General features: G+C 41.3%; 1 protein-coding gene across 4 annotated transcripts in view; it reads left to right on the top strand.

The window, feature by feature from the left end:
- numbl (NUMB like endocytic adaptor protein) overlaps positions 1-26,275 on the top strand; it is a 62,360-nt gene that overhangs the window by 15,892 nt on the left and 20,193 nt on the right. The window contains exon 1 of one of the 4 annotated variants that reach the window (XM_039598329.1): positions 13,612-13,790. The exons of 2 other annotated variants lie outside the window; for them this stretch is intronic. In XM_039598329.1, the coding sequence (XP_039454263.1) occupies positions 13,750-13,790 (41 nt within the window). In that variant the 5' untranslated portion in view covers positions 13,612-13,749. Of the gene's footprint in view, positions 1-13,611; positions 13,791-16,118; positions 16,360-26,275 lie in introns of those variants that run through there. One more of the 4 variants, XM_039598328.1, reaches the window with a different exon arrangement.

Raw genomic sequence — 26,275 nt, 5'->3', positions numbered from 1 at the left:
GCAGTGTTGATGCATGAATCTCTTTGGTCAAAATATAAAAGCTATGAAAGCATGTGCGTGGTTTCTTTTCCCATCACTGCTAATTCTGCGTCTCTGTGTTGCTTCGCAATCATGCATGAGTCACAGGCTTTGGGTGATCTATCCAGGGACATGTCTCCGAGTTCGAGACGTCAGTTGAGGCTTGTTGGAAGACGTCTGGTTTAAAATAGTTCCATATCTCCAGGGCTTTTGTTTGGGGCGTGGTGCTGTGTCTTACCAAGTCTGCTTCAACACCGTTATGGAGCAATCAGAGAGACAACTGTCCTCCTCCTGACAGATGGTTGTGTGTGTCTGTGTGTGTGTGTTTCTGCCTGCATTTGGGTGAGGGTTCCAGTTTGTTGGGGGAAGGGAAGTGGAGTTTGGGGAGGAAGAGGAGGTGGAGAGTTTTAGGGAGAGGTCAGTGGAGGCACAGCTGGTGAGACCCCCACTCTAACCAGCTGCTGCCTCAAAAGGAGCCTGTCAGCAGCCTGCCTGCCTGGATGTACGTGCCTGTCCCTTTTCTTCTTTTTTCTTTCTCTAACTCACTCCCCCCAGCTTTCCCCCTGTCGTGTCCCCTTGCAGACTCAGCCCAGCTGTTCCAACCTTTCTACTCCCCTGCCACAATGCATCCTGACCCCCTTCCACGCATACAAAAAACAAAACTAAACAAACATGCACGTTCTTCAACGAGAACACGCGCGTGAGCACCTATAGACTGTTCAGGCTGTATCCAGCGAGTCACATTAAACATGTCCCACGAGTGCTGATCTGTTAGGCCTCCGTTGGAGTGAGTAAGCGCCTGAGGCTGGAGTAAATCCACCAGCTGAGTCTTTGGGCCCTCCAGGATGGCTTCTGCCTCATATTTGGTCATGGGAATCAGTTTTACCCTTTACTTGGAAAGCCATTCATTTTTTATGTTATTTTGCATCAATATCAACTTGCTGAGACTTGATACATGCTTAAGATATGTAATTATTCAAAGGTAATTGTTCATCACTAACACACTGTCATTGTGCTGCCAAACAGGGAGTGGAAAACATGGCTGAGTGGAAATGTGATATTGAAAGTTGGCTAAGTGAAAAAAGCGGAGAATTAATGAATACTTTGTTTCAGTTCCAAAAAAGTACAAAAAAATACAACTTGTTCATAAAAAAGAAAGAGTAACTGACTGATCATTCAGGAATTTCTTATGGCTCGGTGAATAATTCCTGGGCGCCTGTGGCTCAGGAGGTAGAACTGGTTTGTAGATCGATTCTCTGCCAACCGGCATGTCGAAGTATCCTTGGGCAAAATATTGTTGCCCCGACGGATCATTTGGAGTGAGAGTGTAGACAAGGTGCTTAGGTATAGAAATGAATGTGTGTGATTGGATAATTGAAGTTTGCAGTAAAAGCTCTCTGTGCTCAGTTAGAGTACAAAATCACTATGTAAGTATCAGTTTACCATTTAGCATATAGCTCTTTGGGCTATGCTAGTATTGGCATAGTAATGTTCACATGCTAACTGATGTTCGGAGGCTATAGCGTTTATTATGTGTATCATATAAGCTTGTTAACTTGCCAGACTAAGATAAGTTTAGCAGTCATTAATTCAGTGTTTTGAGTCTCGCACTTTCATGCATGCTTTTTCGTGCACGTTAGCACATTAAGTACAACAATGTAAAGTCCTCTACAAGTACCGACACGGTGTACTCATACAAAAGTTGCAGTCAGAAAACTGTAATACTTATAATGTCATTCCTTGAAGGCACCAGCAAGCCCAGATTTCTGGAAGATTTTGCTTGAGTTGTTTGCTGCTATAGGACCGCAGAAGCCTAGAGGCGGTTTACGGTGATGGACTGCCGATTTCAGTAATCCATCAGACTTTACGTCTTAACAAGTTAATTGTCTTGCTGTTGTGAAACTAATGGAATCACTGGTTTCCTGGAAGGTAGGAAGTCAGTCTGAAAACATGTCATGTTCTTTGATTAGCCGTAAGTGGTTATGCAGCATATGGAAAAATGCGTGGGCGTATGAAACTTCCAGCCGTGACTTTCAAACCAAAAACAAAGTGAGTGAGTGACTAATCATTTTGATGAATGAATAATGCATTATTTGCCTCAGTAAATGCATTTGGCTTTAATGTAATTTAAAGAATATCTACCATATGGTCTACGTTCTGGCTTCTGGCTAGTTTCCCCTGATTTGCTTGATTAACTTCAAGTTCAAATCTGAACTCGGGGGGCCACCCAGGCTGCACCTTGCCATCGGTGCAGGGGTGCCACACCCTCTCTCTGCCCCTCTTCCTCAGCGCTATTGTTCCTTCTATGACAAGGACCACGTGCCCCCCTATTCAGCATCCTGGTGGGGGGTAGGCGGGTTCTTTGTCTGCCTGCCATTGTCCCAGACACACACGCTTCCATTTGACGGACACGCGTGCTGACAAAAGAGAAAGGGAGTAGGAGAGGAGGAGGAGGGGCCACCGCTGGCCATTATTCTCGATGGTGGTGGCGGTGAAAAGACGAGACGCGCTGGCCATCTGTGGTGTGTGTTTGTAATCTGTAGTGACCGTGTGTGTGTGTGGGGATAGGGGGAGCAAGGGGACTGCACACACACACACTTCTCAGTTTCTAAAAGAATTCCGCCACGCTTTTCGAGGGGTGTGATGCCTGTTGAGATGGCCTCCCCTTTACGTTTGATGAGGTTTTGTTTTGCTCTGAAGTGAGGTTTGAAAAGAGAGGAAAAAACTCAAAGTGACTGATAACTGTTGAAGTCAAATCAACATCCTGGAGAGAAAGCGACAATAAAAAAGTCTCTAATTCCTTTCTTTTCCCTTTTTCCCTCTCCTCTCCTCTCCTCTCCTCTCCTTGCTGTGCCAGTGTGTTTTCCAGCCATGGGCCTCAAACACCAGTCCGCTTGTCTTTCTCGCCTCTGTCTGCCTCTGGCCTGATCTCTCTGCCTGAGGGTCTTCACCTCTGCAATGTTTGCTCTGCACCATCACAGTTTCCCTCTACTTCCTTTTTTTTTCCAACAGAGGTTAACTGATAATGCCCTGCTGAACCTCTAAACATGGGTGAGCTTTTTTAGACGTTGCTCTAGGATGTTTTTTTTAAATGAAGCTGAGATATGACATAACTTTCTTGCCTTCCTCTTTTTTCCCATTTCTCCTTAATTCCTGCTTTCTTTCACATCCATGTTTCTTTTCCTCCCTCTTTATTCCTCTTCAGTCTTTGTTGTTTGCTTCTAGTCCTGTTTTTCATTGACTTCCCCTGACTTGTTTCCATGCATGACTCTTCTTTTCTTTATCCCCAAATCCCCTCCTATCATCTCCTTTCCGCTGATTTTTTTCTTCCTTTTCTCATCTCCTCCAGTTCTTTAACAGAATCAGTGTATTTGGTGAATGCTGCAGGGCATCGCATGTCCATTCTAAGAAATAAAAGCCACGTTTTGTATATTTCCTTAATTTTATTAAATAGTAAATAGCCATGCAAAATCTTGGAAGCGTGTCAGATTTTTTTTTTTAAATGAGTTCTGAGACACGTCACTTCAAATACTTCTGGATATCAGGAAGCTTATCCTGTCGAGCAGCGTGCAGCAGCGCCACCCCTGTATGATCTGCCTGACTTTCTAAACTCATTTCCTCTGCCTGTGTGTTGCTGCACGCCCAGCTTGGGCTTTTAGTGCCGATCGATAAGACATGACCACCCCGTGAAGGTCATTCTGTCTCACTTCTCCAGAAACCAAAACTCCCAAACCTCTGTAAAGGCAGCCACAAAGATAACACAGCCCGTCTGCAGTTTCCTCTTATGTCCCAGTTTTTTTCTTTCTTCCTTTTTTCCTCTTTTACTGTAAATGGAAACAGTTTTGCCTCTGAGATGTTTTTTGTTCCTGTGTAGTAACTTTCTGTGTCACCAGATGTTGCTGTAAGGAGGATTGTTGCGATGTCGCCAAAGAGAAAAGGACATGACTGTTTCCTTGTGGCCCAGAACATGCTGGTGCGTCTCGCTTTCGCAGGACAGATTTGAGGGCAGGCAGACAGATGGTTGGTGTCACACAGGGAAATGGATAGACTGACAGACAGATGGATAAAGACACAGCTTGATAATACATGCATATATATACAGAGAAAGCCTCAGGCCTTCTTAATATGTGTTTAAAGACACAAGTAACATTTAAAAAATATAACTATGTTATGCAAAATAAATTTTTTCAAAGGGGATTTGAAGAAAAAACATTGCCAGCTATATCTATAAAGCTGTATCTTCAAGCCAGCCTTTTATATCAGCACATCCTCCAAACGCTTCCTCTTTAGGAATGCGGAGACAGACAGAGGTCTGTCAGACAGGCAGCAGCAGAGCAATGGGGCAGATGTTAAAAGCTTTGAAAGCCATATTGATTTTTAGACTTTAGGCCTTGTATGTTGTTGCTTTAGATGCAAAACATGCATTATGTATGAATGCATTGTGTCACAGTCAACACATGAATTGTGAAGAAAACTTGAGTTCACATGCTGTTCATATCTTGGGGGGGAAGCTCGCATTTAGTATTCAGTGCACGTACTGAAACATGCATCCCATGTATCAGCAAAGTGGATTAAAAAAAGAAGCTTCCTGTCTGGACAGGAGGTCAGAGGTCAGAGGTTATAGAAGGCAGCCTGGGGAATGATGCACACAAACACATCCACGCAGAAATACAAATGCACAACCCGGACCAAAGGCAACTGGTCTGCATAGCAGTGATGCTCCTTCCATCCAGCAGGGGTGCTGTTACACAGGCAAAAAAAAAAAAAACAGATCTGCACTCCTCTCCTCTACTCTGTGGATTTTATAGCAAATAGATTTTAATTTAAAACCTGTCCATGGATGAGTAAATGATTGCCTGCAAATAAGAGCAGCATGTCCTAAAAGGAGTTTTTGATTTGGTGGCATTGCTGAAAAACCTATACACTATATAATAAGAATGCAGCCTATAGGTTGCAACAACTTTGAGGGATAACACAGATAAAGCTTTCTAACTTTACAACAATACACTTTATAGTACAATAAAATTCCTTCTATATTGTGGTGTACAATGACAAATAAAGGAACCTTGAGCTCAAACGTTATTAATAAATTACAGAGTGACCATTCAAAGAATGGTATTTCTGTCAATACAAATAGGTACAAGAGCAGCTACATATACCTTTCACAGGAAATGAGGAGCTGAAAAGAAGAAGGCTCCGTTTTTCTCTTTAGCTTACAAGGCCGTAAAGTGAAGTAGTCTCATAATCACTGTTTTAATTACAATCCAGTAAAAGGGAGTGTGAGCAAAGATAGAGGCTAAAGGCTGTTCAGTGCACTTATAACAGGGCAAGGGATTGAAAATGTTATTCCAATCCTATTACAGTGTTTCTATGGAGTACTTACACAGGGTACCGGGAGATGAACCTTTTTTCCAGTGCGTTTGTAAAGCTGTAAATATGCTAACCACGTGCACTCTGATTCTTCCCCTAACTACCCAGCATATATATTAATACCCTGTGTGCATAAAGCATCTACACTGTAGTTTTCTAAGCTGAACCATTTCACAAAATGTGATGACTTTTTCATTAATTTTTAATCTCAGTGTTTCTTTCTCACCCCAAAACACTACCCCACATCTCTCCTCCCTGCTACGAAGTGCTTGTTGTGATCAGCCAGGAGGGAGGTCTCCTTTCACCCACAATGTTGTCACTGTCTGTATCTCTCTCTCTCTCGTCACCCTCATCAGAACAGCCAAACTGTGTGTATGTGTGTGTGTGTGTGTGTGTGTGTGTGTGTGTGTGTGTGTGTGTGTGTGTGTGTGTGTGTGCTGCTTCTCCACTTCCTCCTTCTTTCTATTTTTATTCTTTTCCAGAGTTTCTCTCCCAAATATCTGTCACCCTCACACTCCCTCCTCTTCCCCTCATTCTCCTCTCACTCTTCTAACCCACAGAAGAAAAAAAAAGCCCCATACCATTGGTTGCCATGGGAATTGGTTGCCATGCAGCAGCAAGGTTTTCACGTGGTCCTTGCATGGATGTGTGTGTGTGTCTACTGTAGCGTGACAGAGTTTGGGTGTCATGTTAATTGGGAGTAGGGAGAGAGGTAACGCCAAGCACTTGGCCTTGAACACCTGACCCATGTGCAAATGTTCACACACACACACACACACACACACACATTAGACTACAGAAAGTTATTGATCATATATCCGAGCCTCAGGCCTGATCAGTTAACACCCACCAGCCGTGTGTATGTGCATCCAAAGCCACTTGAAGGGCACACTCACACACTCCTCCATCGTGTTACAGTTGGTCAATGAGGCTTTGTCTGTAACTACAGGCTTCGCGTTGGTCTGTAGAGAAAGATAAATCAGGGATAATGGAGACGTATGATGATGGAGAGTCAATGAGGAGAGAAAAGGTAGATGGATGGAGTGGGAGAAGAAAGAGAAAGCAGTACTGACTGGAGGTAACAATCGATTTAAGCAGCCTGTCAGGATAAGGCACTGGATTTGGCTGTCAAGCGTCGCTGTTGGATGACCTGTCCATCCGTGCACAGTATTACAGATTTTGACGGGGTGGAAAAAAGAAGTCTTGGTGGATTCTTTGATGGAGCTGAAATCGAAATATATTAGGCTTTCTTATCACGCTGTAATTGGATCGCTTGTGTTAGCTTAAGCTGAAGTCAGTGAGGTGGTGAAATGACATATTGATGAGGTGAAGTGGTTCGAATTGACAGATGTAGCATTAAGAGTGGACCCACTTAAGGGTCACCCATCTGTTTCTTTGCAGAACACCGCTGATGAAGCTGACGTTCAACACTGGATGCATAGTAGAAGTTAGCAATACGTTATATGAAATCATGAAGTTGGTTTCACCAGCCTGCAAGTTGACCTCCTCAATTTATTGTTCTCACCAACATTAAAATAAAATTACTATTAGATTTATTACACAGCCCTACCATGGGGACTTTATTGTGCTCCTGTAGTGCACTATCTCGTTGGGAAAGTGCTACTGCCATTGGAGGGCATGCTTGGTCTGCAGCAGCGTTTAGGTGGGTGGTGCCAGGACCCAAGGTTTTCTAACAGAAGGTGGTATTGTACTGAGATGAGCAGTGTTATCCTTTTTATCAGTCGCTGCTTTAATCTTGTGGCTGATCAGAGTATACAGATACTTCTACTCATGATTGTTGGGGGGGTGAATCTTTGTGAGGTGAAGATATAGGAGTGTTGTATAGAAAAGTTGATGCACGCCTTCCCCAAAGAGGCCAAAATCAATCATCATGTGCAGGGTTCACAACTTTTTGTTATTTGACTGCTGAATTACAGACAAGTCTTTATATGTTTTGTAGACACATGCCTGCACACTAATGCAAACACTTCAGGGTGCATGCCTAAAGCATGTGGTATGCTAAAAGGAAATTATGTCATAGAAAGTGGCTGGATTTCAATGTCTTCCACTTGGCCTAGACCAGTGGTTCGCAAATGCTTTCTGGTATGCTTCACTTAAGAAGCTGAAAGAAGTTCACCATCCACACCCAACATTTCATCACTACAGCTGTGTTTGCAGACAAGTCGACGTCTTCCATGCAAACTATAGATGACTCTGCTAGTCATGAAATCAAATCCCAACAGCATTTTTTGGTGCAGGACCTTCTTCATGACCGATTTCACCCAGCAAAAACCAGTAATCTCCAGCAGTCAGTTGGCCCAGCAAAACACATTTTTCCCTTGCGACCGGAGGTTGCCAGGGGGTCACTGACTGGTCTCTATGCTTGTGTCACTGCGGCCTTAATCTTCACCCCATTGGCAGTGACTCTGTGTCCTTAATGGGGCCAGCCCCAAAGTTTGAGATCCACTGGCTTACACACCATAAAGATTGCTTATTGATTGTATGATATTGATCTCTTGTCTATCTGTCTCATTATCCATATTATTTTTAATAGTATTAAAGGAGTGTGTGGGGAAAAATGGCTTCCTCTGTGCAGCAGAGCCAGAATCCTGACATTGTGAGTTCAGACTGACCCAATTTGATGTCAGTGCAGTGACTTATACAAAAACATAAAAAGGCTTTAAGGAAAATGAATGACTTGCCCACTAATCACACTTGATTTATTTGAGTCCCATTTCAGATACCAGTAAGGGTTCACAGTTACTGTATGCCGGCCTGTACTTAAGATCCCTGCAACACTGGAAGAGTGCTTATTTGAAGAAAGAGTTAGATAATTGACTATTTGTAACCTGACCGATTGTTAGTTGTGGTTATGTCTGTGTGACAGAAGGAGCCTAAATTACATTCAGTCAGTGTCGGTTAAAATAACAGACTATTATGGAACCACTAAGGCATGACGGTTATAAAACCACACAGTCTTAAATTTAACATCTTTGCAGACACAAACACAGCATTACACAGACGATCATGTTTCTGGTGGAACAACTTGATTGAGACACGTGCCAGAGGGCTTACTTATTGTGATGAGGAAGTGTGTGTTACCCACCTGGCTGGTGAGCTCATCTTGTTTCATAACTACACAGCAGTTATAATGAGCTTATGCTAGTTAGGTCTGCCCCGTAGACAGATATACACACTGAGACAGATGAAGAAGCATACAGTGCGATACAGTAGAGCACTAGAGTTAGAATATTATAGATATATTATGTAGCACACCTTTCTCGCTCTTTTGTCTTCTGCGGCTTTGTCTTTATCGCCACATATTTTTAGATCCTTTTCTTTTCTCACCCTCCTCTTCTCTCCAGCTCTGCAGCTTTCTCCTGAAGGAATGAAAAAGAAATGAGAGGAGGACGGCGAGTTAATAGTGATCAAGACACTAGAATAAAAAATGATGGGAAGAGATGAAAGTTAAACAGCGAGAGAGATCTTAACGTTACCACGGTTGTTCATAGTAAGCCTGTATTGCATCACCTTAAACAGGTGTAGTCACGTCCGTTTGTTTTCTGTCATCAAATAATTGCTGGAGCAGAATTTAATATGACATTGTAGATAAACAAAATGATTGCCTGTGGCATTTTGTTTCTTTTTCTAAATGTCACAGTTTTTGCTGTGCACCTTTTTTTAACAAGGCAAGCAGCTTATCTTGCAACAACAACGTGTTGAATTTGCACGCCTTTATAATATGAAATTCAAATATTGGCCTTTTTCAGGTTAAACCGTATGAATGGTCACAGTTTTTGGAAAAACTGTTAGAAATTTCAAGGCTACTTGAAACCTTTTGTTGTCTTTTGTTTTTTCCCAGGTCTGTAATCAATCCTTATCTAAATGTGATGGGGTTTTTTATTAGCACAAAATGTGGCTTAGCATCATAAGACAGTGGGTAAAGCAGTAACAGTTGTATGTGTTGCATGCTGCTTGTGTTGAATGAGATTAGTGGATTAGATGCGATTGTTTATGGTGCTTTGCTGATCTTTGCTTCAGCTGCATAGCATATGTACGCATTTGTTTGCGGTCTTGTCTAATGAAAGAACAGTAAGACAAGTTTACCCATGGGAGCATTTAAGGAAGAATCACAGTGTTGTTAGGCCCATCACCGTTTCAGTGTAATTGTTTTCAGCTCAAAGTGGATTTATTATTTGTGGATATTTTATGTGATGGATGCTGCCAAAGCATTAGCACACAAAAACAGGGATGTGAATGTACACATCATGTTATGTATATTATAAAAGTGGGTGACAAATTCAAGGAAAGCGTGAACCGGTTAGCTGTCCACTACAGTGTGATTTTTGTCCCATCTTCCTCTGTTCACCCCCAGCTGATTGTGTCTAATTGCTGTGCCTCCCCGAGCCTGGCTCTGCTGGAGGTTTCTTCCTGTTAAAAGGGAGTTCTTCCTTTCCCCAGTCACCAAGTGTTGCTCAAAATGCTTGCTCGTTTGATCGTTGGGGATTCTCTCTAATATTGTAGCGTCTTTATCTTACAATATAAAGCGTCTTGAGGTGACTGAGTTGTGAGTTGGTGCTGTATAAATAAAATTTAATAAAATTGAACTGAATTGTCTGTTGTCGTGATGGAAGTGGTCTCCTGTAGGATGACGGTGCCTCCATCTATAGAGCTCAAGGGGGTCAATGAATGGTTTGAGCTATGCTATGCTATGGCATAGAAACTGTTTTAGCAGCATGTTAGCTGGAAAGGTTTTGAAAACAAGGCAAAGGCTTTATCCACAGCTAAAATGACTGGATGGCGTTGCTCTTTCAGATGAATAAGGAAATAAGGAAATAAGAGTCCATGTGAAGGAACCTAATCTAAGATACAGCATGAAAGGTGACGGTGTTGATTGTTCCAAGCTGGGAGCCATAAATGCCCAGAGCGCCGTATCTAAAACAGACACGTGTAACACCAGAGCACAAGCGGAGTGTTTTGATCCCTCTCAATCTCATCTATCGCTGATCTCTGGCTCTGGGTGTTGGAGGGTAAACAGCTTAGAGGATGAACTGGCATCATGGAAGCCTGGGAATGTGTGAAAAGAGAGAGACAGACGAGAGAGACTAGCCCCAGGCTACAACTACAGCCTAAAACAAAAGCTTAAAAGTCTGGCTCCAGTTGCAAGTCACACCTTGACTTATATTAGAAGGCATCTCAAATCCTTGTGATAAGATTCAGCTTCCTGACAGATATTTGATTTTATCCACGTGGAAACAGCGCTAAACCTCTGATACAGTTGAGCATACTGGTTGTTGTCTTGTAGCCTCTAAATTTCTGGGTGTACACTAGAAGACATACCTTTACCCAAATGGCTAAGAAGCAAATCATCTGTGACTGACAAGACCTTCATAGTCCTCAGGGACAAAAATTTACATTCATACTACATAGTCCAACAGTCCTGTTTGAGTCAATGACCCCACCCCTCGCCGCCCAACATATTAAATGTATTCAGTGTTATCATCTAATCCCCAAACTTCTGTCAGTCCTCTTACAGTAGCTGTACCTCTCTATCTATGTACTGCTGCCTTTGTTTCCCACAGACCCAACAGTCATCTTCATTTAGTATATGACATTCAGCCTAACTCTTTAAGTCACTCAGCCCTTGCTCTTCTGTATCCCCGGTCTTAGTAGCTATGCAAATTGAAAACAGCCCTGCTGCAAAGCACTGCATTGTAAGGCATGTGTTGGTTAAGAAAAAAGTGATTAACAAATAATATCCCTGGCATTTGGTTTGAGATAATGATTCACAAGTTTGAGAGCTTATCAGCAGCCAAAAGTCTGCACAGCATTATAGAATTATGATCGGGGATTTACTGATTGGAAAGTTATTTCAGCATCAGTAATGTGATCCTTCATAGAAACCATTGTGTGGTAAACAGCTGAAATGTGGTGAATGTATAGTCTAACTGCCACAGATATTGGCTGGCTCGCTGATGTTGCAAACATCTTTTTTTTTACCAGAGTACACTGAACAAGCAAACCTGTTCGTCATTGCAACCGTAACCTGGTCCAGCCTCTAACATCTGCCCTTCATTAAAGAGGAGCTCCACCAGTTTCACGCATTAGAGTCTGTTTACATTTGGGGACGTCATATGTGGAAAAATATTGTATAAAGCCATAAGTGACTCGAGATGAAGAAGAAATTGGATTAACTTTGATAACGTTGCTTGAGTCATCAAAAAACCTTTGGGTTAGAAAGAAATTGATACCAGACCTCTGTGGAAAACTCTTCATCTTTGATATAGACTAGAAGTTCTAGCAGCACCTGACTCACCAAGACAACTGTAAGTTGTTGAGTTTCTTTGAAATAGCCGACAGTAGAAGAAGAATGTACGGAATATTACTATATATTAAAGATCGACATTGCTTTTGTGTTGTCACTCATAAGTTTGTAGAGAACCATTTTGCGGCCAGCTGGAAGCATTTTGACCTTCACCCTTAAGCATACTCTGCTTCATTATAATCTCTTTTTACTCTAAATAGAACCGTAGTTTACATAGTTTAATACAAACATTGTGTTGTGTTGAAGAAAACTTTAAATTTTTGATTAAGACTACAACCTCATTAGGAAGATGTTTACTAAAAAAAGTCGGAGAGAAGTATGGTAATTTTCCCATAGATTGTTTATAACCTTTTTATTGTGTCAGTAATTTTGCCCCCTGCTGGCCTCAGGAAAGTATGCAGGTGTGTATTTCCTTTATATACAGTCTATTACGTGAAATAATCACTTTCATCCTAACAACATAATAAAGCATTTGTGTTTTAGCTTTGAACACTATGGGCCAGATTTACTAAATGTGGCAAAAATAGCATGAGTGCAAACCCCCCCCCCCCAAAAAAAAACAGCTGGTGTGTGTTGTTAATTTTACTGGTGTTTTTTTCTCAACACATGTGCAGTCAGTTCATTTCAATATCAAATACAAAAAAATAAGACATTTGCTACAAAATTGCCCACTAATGTGAGTTTTTGCAAGCTTCATATATTGTGACTTGAGACAGGACTCCTCCCAGAAACACATATGGAACATGTCTTTTTTTTGTTTTGTTTTAAACACCAAAACCAATACATTAGTAAACCTTTCTTCTCTTGCATCAACGTGAAAATGTGTACATTTTTAATCCCGATTCACTAAACTTTCCAAGTCAAATGTAAGTGTCCATATAATACCTTTGATTGTGGTACACTTTTTTTTTTTTTTTCTTTTTTTTTCTTCTTTCTTTTGTGGTACACTTTAAGAGTCACTCTGTCTAACTGACTGCTCTAAATTTGATGCACAGTTCTATATAAAGGTGACCTGAACAGCATATACTTTGGCTTCACATGATCCACAAACCTCCGAAAAATGCCAAACCTTGTGTCAGAACTGTAACAGTGCATCTAAAATGAATTATAGTACGGACCAGTTCTCACTGAAACGCACCATCTTAACATTCAAAACAGAAAATCATCAGTGTTTCCTGATCCACATGTTTCTCCGGCTTTGCCAGTAAACGTGTGCTGGGGAGTGGCTTGTGCGTTTCATCACTTTGCAAAGGGAGTTGAGGCTATCCCTAATCATCTGCTGGGTACCCTGCCAGTTGTACAGCTGTGGCCTATACCCTTTGGCATCCAGTGCTGGAAAAACACGTGTCCAATAAAGACCCCTGTGGAAACGTACTATCAGGCTGGGTTCCAGTGCGCACACCCTCTCCCGATCCAGCTCCAGTGTCTTGTCCCCAGGCTCCAGCCCCAGTTCTCGCCCTCTCCCCCAGTGCACTCTTGACCAGTGCGCCCAGAGCAGATGGAGAGCAAAGAAAACTGTGTCACCACCCGCCATGTCTCGCTTAATCACCCCTCCCTTTTCCTTTTTCTCATTCCTCTCCCTCTCTTTCCATCCTCCCACTCTCTTCTTTCCTCACTCTCAGGATTTGGAGCGTCAAACATTGATTTGTCTTTATTTTTAGAGCAGCTGTGAGCATACGTGTGTGTGTGCTGTATTTGTTTGTCCGCGTCTGTATGCCAGACGCTCATCCACACCGTAGGTCGTGGGTAGTTTGATTGGTGTTTGGGTGCACGGCGGCACACGAGTGTGAGAATGTGTTGGCGCTTTTTTTCTCCAAGTTAATCCCTTAAGAAGAGGTGTGGTTCTCTCTCTCTCTCTCTCACTCCCCTCACTGCGCACTCGCCTCCACTCTGTCCCTCACTCTGAGCACAATATCATCACATGCTCTCTAGCTCCTCTCGTCCTCTCATGTTTTCCTTGTTGCTGCCAGTCTGAGGGACGTCTTTCTCTCAGCTTGCCATCCCTCTGCATCTTCTCTCACTTGCTGTCGTTTGAAATGAGTTCCTGGGGCGAGATGGGGGAGGCCATTGAACTCAGGTGAGTCAGATACAGTGTAGGGGATGTGGTCCAACCTCGGGAAGGAACTGATTGGTGGTATCCAGCTTACATGTGCATTTTTGCTTTGCAGGGTATCTGTTCATACGTTTCACATTATTTTTCCTGCATACGTGTGTAATCGTGTATCTGGGTACATTCTGGATTCTAACTGGGTCAGCTGTTACTGTAGCAATCAGCACCTTGGGCTGTTTTTTCTCAGCCTCACCTTGTTTTCTGTTCATCAGCTTGACCCTGACCCAGCTCTGTAGAGGTCAGCAAAGGATGTGTGTGTTTTTTCACAGCAGAGACAACTGTGTTTGTTGTTGTTGTTGGGTTATTTGGCTATGGTTGTGTTTTCTGTCATTGCCAAACTGATAATAGGTCTAGTCTACCCTGCATCCACAGGGCTCATAGCGGCTAATAGCCTTAGCAGATGCATTAGCCCCCATGTCCATATGGAAGAGATTAAACCTGCTAAATTGATAGAAACGCCCAACATTTTTTTTTATTTGCACAGCGTTAGTGCCGGCACATAATTTCTGTGCACATATAGATCTGAGCATGCTCAGAAGTTCATGCATGGACACCTGCCATATACCCTTTGCCCAGAGCGAGATTTGTGTTAAATTCTCTCCCAAATTCAGCGCCTCTTCTCAGTTTCTCACTCCCATTCTCTCCCTGTCCTCATGATTAGATAATTGTGAGGCCGGCTCTCATGAGTGTTGAGAACAAGGCATAAGAGTGAGAATGCCGCAAGTGACAGAGACCTGTGTGATGAGTGAAATGAGGACAAATTGAGGTGAGACACTCAACGGGAGGGTGATAACAAGAGGATGGCTGTGAAAGTGAAACTCAGGAGTGCTAACAAAGAAAAGAGCAGGGAGTGGATGTGAGGAAGAAGCTGGGGCAAAGCAGAATCATTCTGGAGAAAATGTACATTTGCTCCCTTTTTCTTTGGAAGAAGCAGGAGTAAAGAAAGAAATAACAGACGTGAATGTGAATGCTTCACAGATGCCACAGTGTTTATTAGACACAGGTTAAAACCAAAGACTATAAGGTTAATTCTGCTTTGTTTGACTGTGTGAGTTCAGAGTGTGTGAATGCAGCCAGAGCCACGCCAGGTCATTTGGCATTGTTCACTGACACAGGAGTCTGACGTATATTCTGCACAATTCAAGCACAAGGGTGGAGCTGGTAAGACCCTGAGACATTACTGCAGCAGTTCTTGCAAAAGTTATTTGGCTGGCTAGTATTTGACTGATTTCCAGTTGTGCGAAATGTTTTGGTTCACAAAATCTGTCACTGCACTGTGAACACTAAACATTAACTTGTGCCGTATGTGAATTTAAGACGGTAGGAAAATTTGTGGACTTTGGGTTTAACATCTTGTGTGCAACTTGCCGAAGCCCCTGGGAGCAACTAAACTAATACTTAACTCTTCCTTAGTGAGAAGACAATAAACAGTCCATTGGGTGTGTGGTTTTAGCTGCAATACCTGAAAAGAATCTGCCATTCCTAGCTAGTGAGCTAGCACCGGCAACATCACTGATCCCTGGTACTTGCAGAGCACTTCATGTGCTGGGAAAACACTTATGGACTCAAAATATTGAGTGTAAGTAGTGTAGAAGCATGCTATTTAAAACACAGCATTAGGTCAAAGACTTTCATCGAGTTGCAGATTTGTATGCAATATGTCTCCTGCCTGCAGTGTCTGCTGGTTATTCTACGATTTCCTTGGTTTGTAAATTTATTCTCTGACCCTAGAGATGAAAGTGGGCCGCGCACTTTGCTGTCACATCACAAGTGTAGTACAACCGATAAGCTGACCTGTGGCTCTGGCCTGAACTGATAGCAGGGAATACAAAGTGGAAACACAGCATGACAATATGATACTGGAGCATATCGACTAGACTGCTCCACTTCACGCCTGGGTGCGCTGTGTTTAGATTAGCATCCACAGACGCACACACACACATACTTTTTCTGTTACTGTTACAGACACACCCCAGGCGCACAATCGTGACCACGCTTTTGGTACAGATGGAGACGCACAAAGATGCACTCATATAAGGTCATATCAAAGCACGCAGACAGGAACAAATACACATAAAGCTAGCCTGGTTTCTTTGCCTGCTGTTCCAAGGGCAGAAGGGGATTTGGATATTGTTATGTTAATCTGCCTCTCTTTTGTGCCTTGGAACCCATTCAGACATACACACACACACACACACATACACACACAGGTATGACAAGATCCAAGTATACTTTTGTATACACAGAAGGGTACTGGTACAAAAAAAGGGGGAGAGGAGGCAAGTCGCCTTGTACAAACACACACGCCAACACTGATATAGATAGTCCTCTCTCCAGGCTTAACCTGGGTGGGTGGGAATTGAAACAGAAACAGGAGGGGCAGGGACACAGCTTTGTGATTAGCTTGGAGGAAGAGGATAATAGGTGTGGGAGCTGCGTGTGCGTCTCCTGGTGATGAGGAGGTGGTGTATGTGTATGTGCGTGCCTGAATGTACACGCACGTGCTTCTCTTCGGCTTCGCACTCCCTCTGCAAAGGTAACAGAATGTAATTTAAAGTTTCTCAGTTCAACCCTATTTGCAGAAAGCAGTGGGAAGCAGATAATTTTAATTCCAGGATGTTTTTTGTTCTGACCTCCTCACACACGACATTGATTGTTCCCCCACTTTTGTTCGTGCTTTATTATATAGTGGCAATGAAATTTGTTTTCCTTTCAGGGGAAGACTACATTTTCTTCCACTGACTTTATCTGATCTCAGGCTTATTAGATTTTTGGCTTGAATAGGCGAGCTGGGAACAGAAAAAAAATGGCACATGTAGATTTGAAAAGTGTGCTTTTCAGAATCAGAATCAGAATACTATATTAGTCCCTAATGAAATTATGCATTTTTGTGTTTGTTTGTGGTTATGAGTAACAGTAGTAGGTAAACTGGGGGTAAGGAACTCCCCTTAAGACCAGTGCATATTTAAATTGTTAGCATAACACAAAATAGCGTACCATTACCATTATTTTGGCAGTGCTGTTACATATCATGCATCATGATGAAACCTTTGTAACACATTGTTTTTAAAAGGGTTTGTTCATTTCAATAATGTCCAATTCCTAAATCTATTTTAAAAATGTGAATATATTATTTTTAAAAAAGGTGTGCAAGTTTAAAACAGTGTTAGCATAGAATTCAAGCTAACTAGCTAAATTTAGCTAATGCTACTTGGTGTAACACCTATTAGCTGTTGTGTTTTTTACTTTCTTAGAACTCATTAGAGGTATGATAACCACTGATTACAACACCACAATACTTATAAAATGGGGACAGTAAAATGTGTTTTACCTTGGCAGAGAAAACTCTAGAATGCTGCTTCCTGTTTCTATTTCTTTTCATAGTTCTCACAGAAATTTCACTGGAAGTAGGGGTGGGCGATATATCGAATATACTCGATGCTTCCCGAGTTTTTCCATGTACAGTTGTTAAAATGGCTTTATCGTAACCATCAAGTATTAATCGTCAGGGAAATATTAAGCTATTAAGCATGCAATTCACTGTGAGATTTTTTTTTCTCCGACACACTGTGAGTGCATCATTAATAGCCCCCTCCCAACAGGAAACTTTTCTGCCTGGAGCACTGCACTGAGCATGCGCATTTATATACTACGAATGGGGAAAATATAGCAAGAGTTGGAAGTTGAAAATATTCCTCTGCAAAATTAAGACTGTTTTAAACTCAAAACAGCACTTTTTAAATTTCAGTTGTTTTAGTTTTTGTCATGAAATATAGCTCATAATTTTTGTTGCTATGATCTTTTGTTTGTTAAAGGTCTAACGTTGACCACAGAGAGAGACTTATTGTGACAGTATTGTCATTTGTGAAAAATCTCTGTGTGCAACTGATGGTGAAAAAATGGTTGGAATAAAACATTTCAATTCATTCATATTTTTTTTATTCAGAATAGAAAAAACATTGATTGGTTGATTTGAATGAGTATGCCAGTGCAATTTTAGGCACTATAGGGTGGAAAATAACATTTGCTTTTGGAGGTTATTTAAACATATCGTGATATGTGTAGTGTATCACGATCAGAGATGGGCAGTAACGCGTTACAAGTAAGATTACTTTTTTCAAGTAACGAGTAGGGTAAGGGATTACTATTGCAAAAAAGGTAATTAGATTACCGTTACTTTCCCGTAAGAACGCTGCGTTACTGCGTTACTAAAACCGTGATTTTTTTGCGAGAGTGTCTCATGACAATGACGTAAGCAAGTGCGACGTTCGTGGCAACAGCTGTGTGCAGATCAACAATGGATAATATATCGAGTGCGGGAGAGAGTATGAGCATGCAGCGTTTAAAGTGTGGAAGTACTGACCTTATTTTGAGTTTGATTCCGTAAAAAGTGACGAAAACATTAGCGTCCACTGTTCACTGCGTGGCAAGAAAACTTCTTTTTACAGCGAAAAAACCCCTAAACTTCCGAGCAAGCGCCGAGTACGCTACCACAGAATGGGAAATTCACAGACAAACTCGCGGATTCTTTCACTGACCGCTGCAGCACCTGCACCAGGGCAAACATCCGTCTGCTACAGGTGAAAATAGAGCAACAGGACCGCTGAGTCTTTGATTTTATTTATTTTCTGTTGTGTTTCACTTGCATTTATTTGAAAGACTGAGTGTAAACACAAAAAATTTTTTATTTTATGTGCTGGAATGTGCAGAAAATAGGTTTAAATGTTAAACAAATTTCTTCCAGTCAGAGAATGTTGCATATAATTTAATTTTTGCTTGATGCATAAAGTTAAAAGATTAAAACTAATAAAACAAGTTTTAAAAAGAGACTTTTCCATTTGATTACATTTTGTATGATGGATTATGCAGAAAAAGTAGAATTGGGCTGAAAGATCTATCGCTTTATCACCTATTCAGGTTGTAAATCGTGTTTTTAAAAAGTAACTAAGTAACTAAGTAATTAATTACTTTTGAAAATAAGTAATCAGTAAAGTAACGGGATTACTTTTTGGGGGAAGTAATCAGTAATTAGTTACTGGGGGGTGGACGTCATTTTTGATGGCAGTACTGATTAGCATCTTTAGCTCACTGTCTGAAGGACAGCTCACCCGTCAGGCGTGCAGACAATGATCACCTAATGGGTCTTCATCCAAACTGCTCAATGACAACATCACGTTCACATTCGTTATTTTATGGGCAATAACATGTGAATTGCGCCACACTGATACCAGATTTATAAAAGCAACAAATGGTCATATTTTTTAACATTCCTTCTAGCAACATTATATTATACATTAAAAAAACTTTCTGCCCATACATTCAGTTTATAACGAGCACATTTTCCTTATAGATCAAAGATTTAAATAAATGAAGCTTTGCTTTTAAATATTTCAGTTTCAGTTTTTGTTTATTTTAATTTTTTTTTACATTTTATTGAGAGTGAAAAATCATCCCTTGAGTGTACCTACATACCGCTTTCATTTCTGTTACCTGGTAACTTAGAAGGTTGCTAAAGTCTATTGAAAGAAACACAAGCATGTGGACCATCGGGCAGGTTTTACATGAATACTGAGGTTAGACCAGTGTATTTGGAGGAGAAAACAATGGTTAGAGGTCAAATACCTGGCCACAGATTTGTCTGTAAACATCCATTATAGCTTAAGACTTGGTTTGACTTTGATCGATTGCAGCTGTGGCACCTGTGTGCACATAGACTGAGTATGATTGATGTAGCTACTGTGATGTCACACATTGGTTTGAGGACTACTGTTTTGAAGCCTTCAATAACACACTTTTTTTCCTGTCTGTCTTTTCTTAGCGAAACTTTGATAACCTGCTTTATCATCAGTTTTACTCTGAATAGGATCATAATTCACTGAAGTGGAAACCGTGTTGTATCAAAGAAAACTAGCACAAGTTGACACAATGAAGTTCATGAGGTCATCTGTCAAAGGAGAAATAGCACAATTTGCTCTTAGTCTTCGTTACAGTATCACTGGCAGCTGGTGAAGTCGTCCCTGCTCATCATTAGAAAGAAAGCAGGTTGGGAAAACAGTTTGAAAGGCATTACTTTTCACAACTGGCGCTTATGTGTTTGCATTGTTTTTCTGTGCAGTGAAAGACCTAGCGTCAACCTGACGTGTAGTTACATTTCTCGGGAGGTGCACGTCAGGTTGTGGTGTAGGGTTAAAATCGGGTTCCGTTTATGGCGTAAGTAAAGACATAGATCTGAAGCAGAAGTATAGTTCATGTGTAACTTTCTGGCGTATTGACTCAATGTAAGAAATTAGTTTCAGTAAATCAGTTTTGATGAAAGAAAAACAAGGGAACTGATCCTGGATCAGCTGGTTGAGTCTCCTCCATCTACTACATGTGCTCACCATCCCGACGAGAACCTGTTTCTCGTGCTCTAGTCACCCTTTGTTGCAATAATGCCCTAAATTGTCACTTTCCTTCGAGTCACAGAGGGCCATTCAATCGCATTAACCAGGATGAGCATTCGCTGTCTCGCTTTCACACGCACACTTGTGCACACTCTGTACATAATTATATTGGGACAGCTTTCAGTAAGGTCTCAAACGGCCCAGAACCCCCCTAAAAGATCATGTTGCATTAGAGGGTCAGAGGAAGGACAGGGTGTGTTTGTACGTCTACCAGTCGGAGTCAATCCAATTGGTGTCTGGTAAGCGTATCGACTTTATAACACACCACACAAGCACACACTCACTCACACACTCACTCTTGCCTTCATATAATTCATCTAAGTTGTTCTCCACAGAGAAGTCATGGCTTATAGACTGCAGTGACAATTACAACATAATCAATATGGCTGAGATGATAGGTGGGGCGGAGCTAATCGCTGTAGCGATAAGTGTTAGTTGTCACCTGAAAATATGACCGATCTGTTATAGTAGAGGATACAGTAACCAGTATTGGATGTTTAGAGATGATCCATCTTTTTTAAGGGAATTAAAAATTGTATCTAAAATGATATACTGCAGACCTTCTAATACATTATATCACATTTGCAATTTTCTTGTTGAGTCAAATCCACTGAGAAAAGACTTGACCATGTGATTTCCTTTCACAAAAAATAAAAAAATCGAAATAAATCCAGTTATTCAGAGTTTATATGCTGGTGGGTATTGAATTATTTGCTGACAATGAAGTTAGATAGAGGTAGGATCTCTTCCCAGGCACAGTTTTCTCTTTCTTTGTTAGATTTTGTAAAATAATTAACCCTGCTCACAGTGCAGGTACACACTGAGGGGAATCTAAAGGCATGGGAATTGAATTCATAAATAATGCATTTTGAAGAGGAGAAAATCATTCAAGGACATGCCAGTACACTATATTACATGGTGTTATGAGCAGTATTAAGCAGGAGTACAGTGTGAGAAGCAGTGCATTAAAGAAAACTACTATGGATTGAGGATTGGCCCTGAATTTCAATGACTGAGAGATCTATGAACCCACTGATTTCTTTTTAACACTTGGGCCTGGTTTATGGAGCAAACTGAGGCGTGTGTGTGTGTGTGTGTGTGTGTGTGTGTGTGTGTGTGTGTGTGTGTGTGTGTGTGTGTGTGTGTGGAGGAGAGAAACAGTGAGAGGGAGATAGAGATGGAGACAATAGCCACAGTGGGTGCCAGGCTGATGGTTTAACACATGGCTCTGCTTCAGCTGCCACTGTACATCAGCCTGTACAAATTCCTAATCTCAACAGAAGGGAGCAGTTTTGATGCATTTAAACCTCCACGCTTACAGGAAAGCTGCCTCCACAGTGTATACAGCACTCCACTGATCTGTATCTGCTCTTCCCAGAGAGGCTCTGCTTTAGATTTGCTCGCAGTAACTACTACACCTTAGGGTATAAATGTTTCATATAGCTTCAGACGAGGCAGCGCGAACTCAGTTTGTACATTTTAAGTTTTTTTTACAAGTGTTTGAGCTCTGATTCTTTCTTTTTCTGACAAGCGTTGCTGTTCTTTTTTCTCAGTTTTTGAAATGCAAAGACTTTTGGGAATGTGAAAGTTTAAGGTTAAATATTTAATTTAGTAGTGTTATGATTAAAACCTAACTGATGTTTGGCAGTTTCAAAATCCGATAATCTGATATGTATCGTCCGATTATTATTTTCTCAGACACATAAAAAAAACCAGATTTCCCTATTTATTCAATGACAGTCTGTGTAACTCTGCTCGGATCGGTTAGTTCTTGTGTGTGGTTGTTTTAGTGTTCCTAGTTGCAGGGTGGCCTGGTGTACAAACTATGCATCGTCAACACTCTTTACTTTTTAAATTTCCCCTTATTGTTATAAATGGTGACACAAATAGATCAGCAAATAGCTGATAGCGGCTGGAAATACTGGCCAGGCTTTAGTTGTTGTAGTTTGTTGTCGAGGTGGGATCCAGTGTTTGCGTTGGTTATGACGTCGCTAATGGGTCACCATGTCCAAGATTTCTGTAGTAACTAATTGCATTCAGGTATCAAGAATAGGGAGTTTTTAAAATGTTTAAATGAACCAATATTGTTATAGGTCTGTGGTGCAAGGAATACAGGAATTTCCCCAGATAGCTAATATCTTGTTGCAGTTCACAGTAAGAATGAAATATTGGCTATAAGAGTAAGTTCAAGTACTTTACTGCTACATTCTCTGTGGTAAACTAGGTTGACACCCAGTTTAGCACAGAGAATGGTATTTTTGTACATGTGAACTTACAGGAATTCAAAATATTACAAAGCAGTAAACTATTGGAGATTGTTTGCTCCATCTGACAGAAATCCTGCAGGGAGGGAGCTGTTTCCAGGAAGTAACAAAGGCTTAGAGACGCACAAAACACACTCTCCGTATCTGTATCTTTCTCCCTCATAAACATACATAGTCCTGCTTAGATTAATAAAACACTGCACTGCATCCTGTCCTGGGACAAACTTCAGTCTAAACACAAGTGCCCTGGTTTATGTCCGCTGCCTCACGCTCCTTTATATTTTAATCACTCACACACACACACACACACACACACACACACACACACACACACACACCACCTGTCACTTTCAGGGAGTATGAGAAAAAGAGAGACATACTTGGGGATAATAGTAATGGTAGTATGTGTCAGTGTCTCTATGTGGGTCACTCAGTGTCAGTGTCAGTGTGTGAAGTCTGCAGGGACCACAAACTGGGTCAGTTTTTACTGCGTGTGTGCACGTCGTGTCAGCATAATGTGCCTGCATCCAATGTGTTTGTTGATTTATGCAAACATTACCTATTAGGGTAATGTTTGCATAGTTTCTTACAGCACTTCTAAAATGATGGAAAGGTTTGAATGAAATATTTCTTTTTGGTTTTTGGTGCCTTTATTAGTTCAATAGCCAGTAATATGCATAAAGTTTCCACATGTAGGCAATACATGTATTTATGAGACTGAGTGCTCAATAAATTGTGTTATTTCATTTTACATGTAATTTGTATGATTTCATTGTTTTGGTTTGGAGCAGAAAAGCTGGCTGCCAACCCAACACCACCATATTACAATTTCTTAGCAGAGAAATTCCTCTTCAAAGGTAAATATGTAGGACTTGGGATTGTATCTGCACTTATTACACTTTATACTCTTTAACATTGACGGGAACTGTGAAGTCAGGAAAATATTCTAAGCTCTTAAGCTTGAGAGTGCCCGCATAATGCACAAACGCTATGCTAATTATGCTGCAGTCACACTTTGGAAAACGAAATTATTACAAACGTGTGCAATGCACTTGTGATATCTTTGCCGTTGACATGGTTGCTTTGCAGATGGCGATCATGTCTGCAAACACTCACAGTCAGTTAGCATTTTCAAAGTCACTTTGGTGGATCAAGACGGTGATAAAACAGCGATAAGATGGAGCATGGTCATTTTCTTGGTGAACCGGTCTGTCACCCCAACTACTTGTGAATCTGTCCCCAAAAATTGTACTGCAATCACCAGTGAGACGCACAAAACGGTGAGAGTTTTCCTAATTGCAAGGAGGTTGCTGTCCTATTTTTACTCCTAGTGTGACTGAGCCAATAGGATGACATGCATGAGCTGAACTTTGTAAGCACACATCTGTGTTTAGGCTAAAAAATCTTAGGTAATGTTCATGTTTTGTTAGCCGTGCTGAAAAAAAGCAAGTTTAAAGAGTTATTAATCCAACCATTATGCAGATCATTTCGAACTTATGTAACATGGCTGTTAGCAATTACAATGTGATTACTGAGTTTAGGACCAGTAATGTATGTGTTGTAATTTGTTAACCCACTGTGGATCTTTTCAGAGTATAATACACTCTCGCTCCTGCATGCTGCTGTGGTAATAGAGACCTTTGATACTTTCCCACTCCACTATGACTTTAAAGTTGCTGTGAGTCATACTTGCAGCTTTAGCGAAACACCTCAGCGTCTTATTTGCACAGCCAAAGAGCCACAGCCGGACTTTAGTAGAGTGGGCAACACAGAGAGGTACAGTGTGTCCACATAAAGTGGTCAGCACTATGATGACTAAGCCAAGGCAATACTCTGTTACTGCACTCACAAAGATAAACACGCTTAAACACACACACACTGGAGACTTGCTCCACCTCTTTATGTCCATTCCTAGTTTCTTTGGAGCTCCACACACATATGGCTTTCCGTAATACGAGGTGGCAGTGAGTCATTGTGTGTGTGTGTGTGTGTGTGTGTGGTAACATCACCGCTCTCACCCCTACTCCCCTTCTTGTTTGAGCTGTGTTTTTCTTAAGCATCTGGTTGAGGAGATGTGTGAGGGAGGAGTATGTCCCATTTTGCCAAAATCTCTGGGCCGGTGTTGAACACAGAACATCTGGATCAGGGAGGGACGTTGCGTACGTGTGTGTGTTGTGTGTGTGTGTGTGTGTGTGTGTGTGTGTGTGTGTGTGTGTGTGTGTGTGTGTGTGTGTGAAAGAGAGGCATTGTGCCAAAGAAATCAATCAGAGTCACATCTGGCAGGCACAAAACGCAGCTGGACGCACAAGCAGTCTTAACACAGATCATGTGTTGTTAATACAGAGGTGAGACAAATACAAGACATCTGACATTTGTAATATACATATATTCGGGAATGTGCTGTTATTACTGATAATTATATTAAATCCCATGAACACATGCTGTTAATAACCACCAACCATCTCACAGTTAAAATACCAACTTAAGCCGGAGCAAGATGTAAAAATTCTTTTCACCACATTTTATTAGTCTGTACGTGTAGGCTAGCTCTTCACACTAAAGTCAGCCCTGTGAAACCTATTTCCTCACATTCGCATCGGCAGAGCTGCAGACGTTTAGCTTCGGCCTCGTTTTTGCGCCCGTCTCCGCATCTTTTTTGAACAAGAGATCTGCAGTGTAAGTAACAGTTAAGAAGAAGGAATAGGGAGGACCAGAGTAGGAGGTCGGCTCGGGTGAAAGAAATTTCTACGACATAACATCATATGACCGTAAGTTGTCCTGCTTGCCATCTCCCCAACAATACATTCCAGATGGCTGCAAACTCAAACACTAAACTGGGAACAAATATGTGCTTTTTTGGCACCGGGCCTCTTGTTTGTGTAGGCTACACTGAAGTGCTTACGAGTTTTGCGTGGGTTCATAAAGGGAGTGGGATTTAATTTGTGCCATTGATTTATAGATTTATTTTGATGCTTGCCAACCCACCCCCTCTGTCTGGCTCTCATCTTTTTTTCCCCCCCTCACTGCAGATGGTTCTAGTTTTGCGGGGCTAGGTCACAGCTATGCAACGACTTCACCATTTCAGTGTTTGGCAGTTTCACCGCCCTAATGTGTCTCTCTATCATTAAGTGTTTACTACCAGATAGTTTTGTTCATTTCACGCCACGGTGCACATCATGAGAAAGCCCATCAACCTGCGTTCACCTGTATTTTCATTGTAGCCTGGATGAGTTCATTTAGTGCTTTGACTTAGATGAGAAAACTGATACCAATGAATATTATCTTTCCAATAAATAATTACAGCCAGCAGCAGGTTAGTGAACGCTAAAGTTACACTAGAGAAAACAATAGTGGGAGACCAAGGCACAGCTAAAATTATTGCAGCTGTGTGGACTGAACTTCTCTTGAATCCAGAATAAGAAACATCCACTCATTATATGTGATGCTGCTGTATAAAATAGTGAAACCGCTGATGAAAATTTCATGTAGAAATTCAAAATGGAGAACTTCCTTCAGGGTTCAGGGCGTGGATCCGAGGGGAATTTTTTGTGTCTCAATGACACGTGTACCAAATTTTATATATGTGTTAAATTTGTATATATGGTTGCAATTTTAAAGGGACCCATAAAATAAGTACATTGACACCCGACCTAACACAAGCAAAATTTCAAGAGTTATCGATCATGTTTAGGTTCTCAAATATGCAATTCATTTTTATAATTAATAAAACTGAGGAGATACCATG

This window comes from Oreochromis aureus, linkage group 14 (genome assembly GCF_013358895.1).
Source record: "Oreochromis aureus strain Israel breed Guangdong linkage group 14, ZZ_aureus, whole genome shotgun sequence".
Lineage (NCBI taxonomy): Eukaryota > Metazoa > Chordata > Actinopteri > Cichliformes > Cichlidae > Oreochromis > Oreochromis aureus.
Note: the sequence above shows the minus strand (reverse complement) of the source record. Positions and strands in the feature narration are given on the sequence as shown.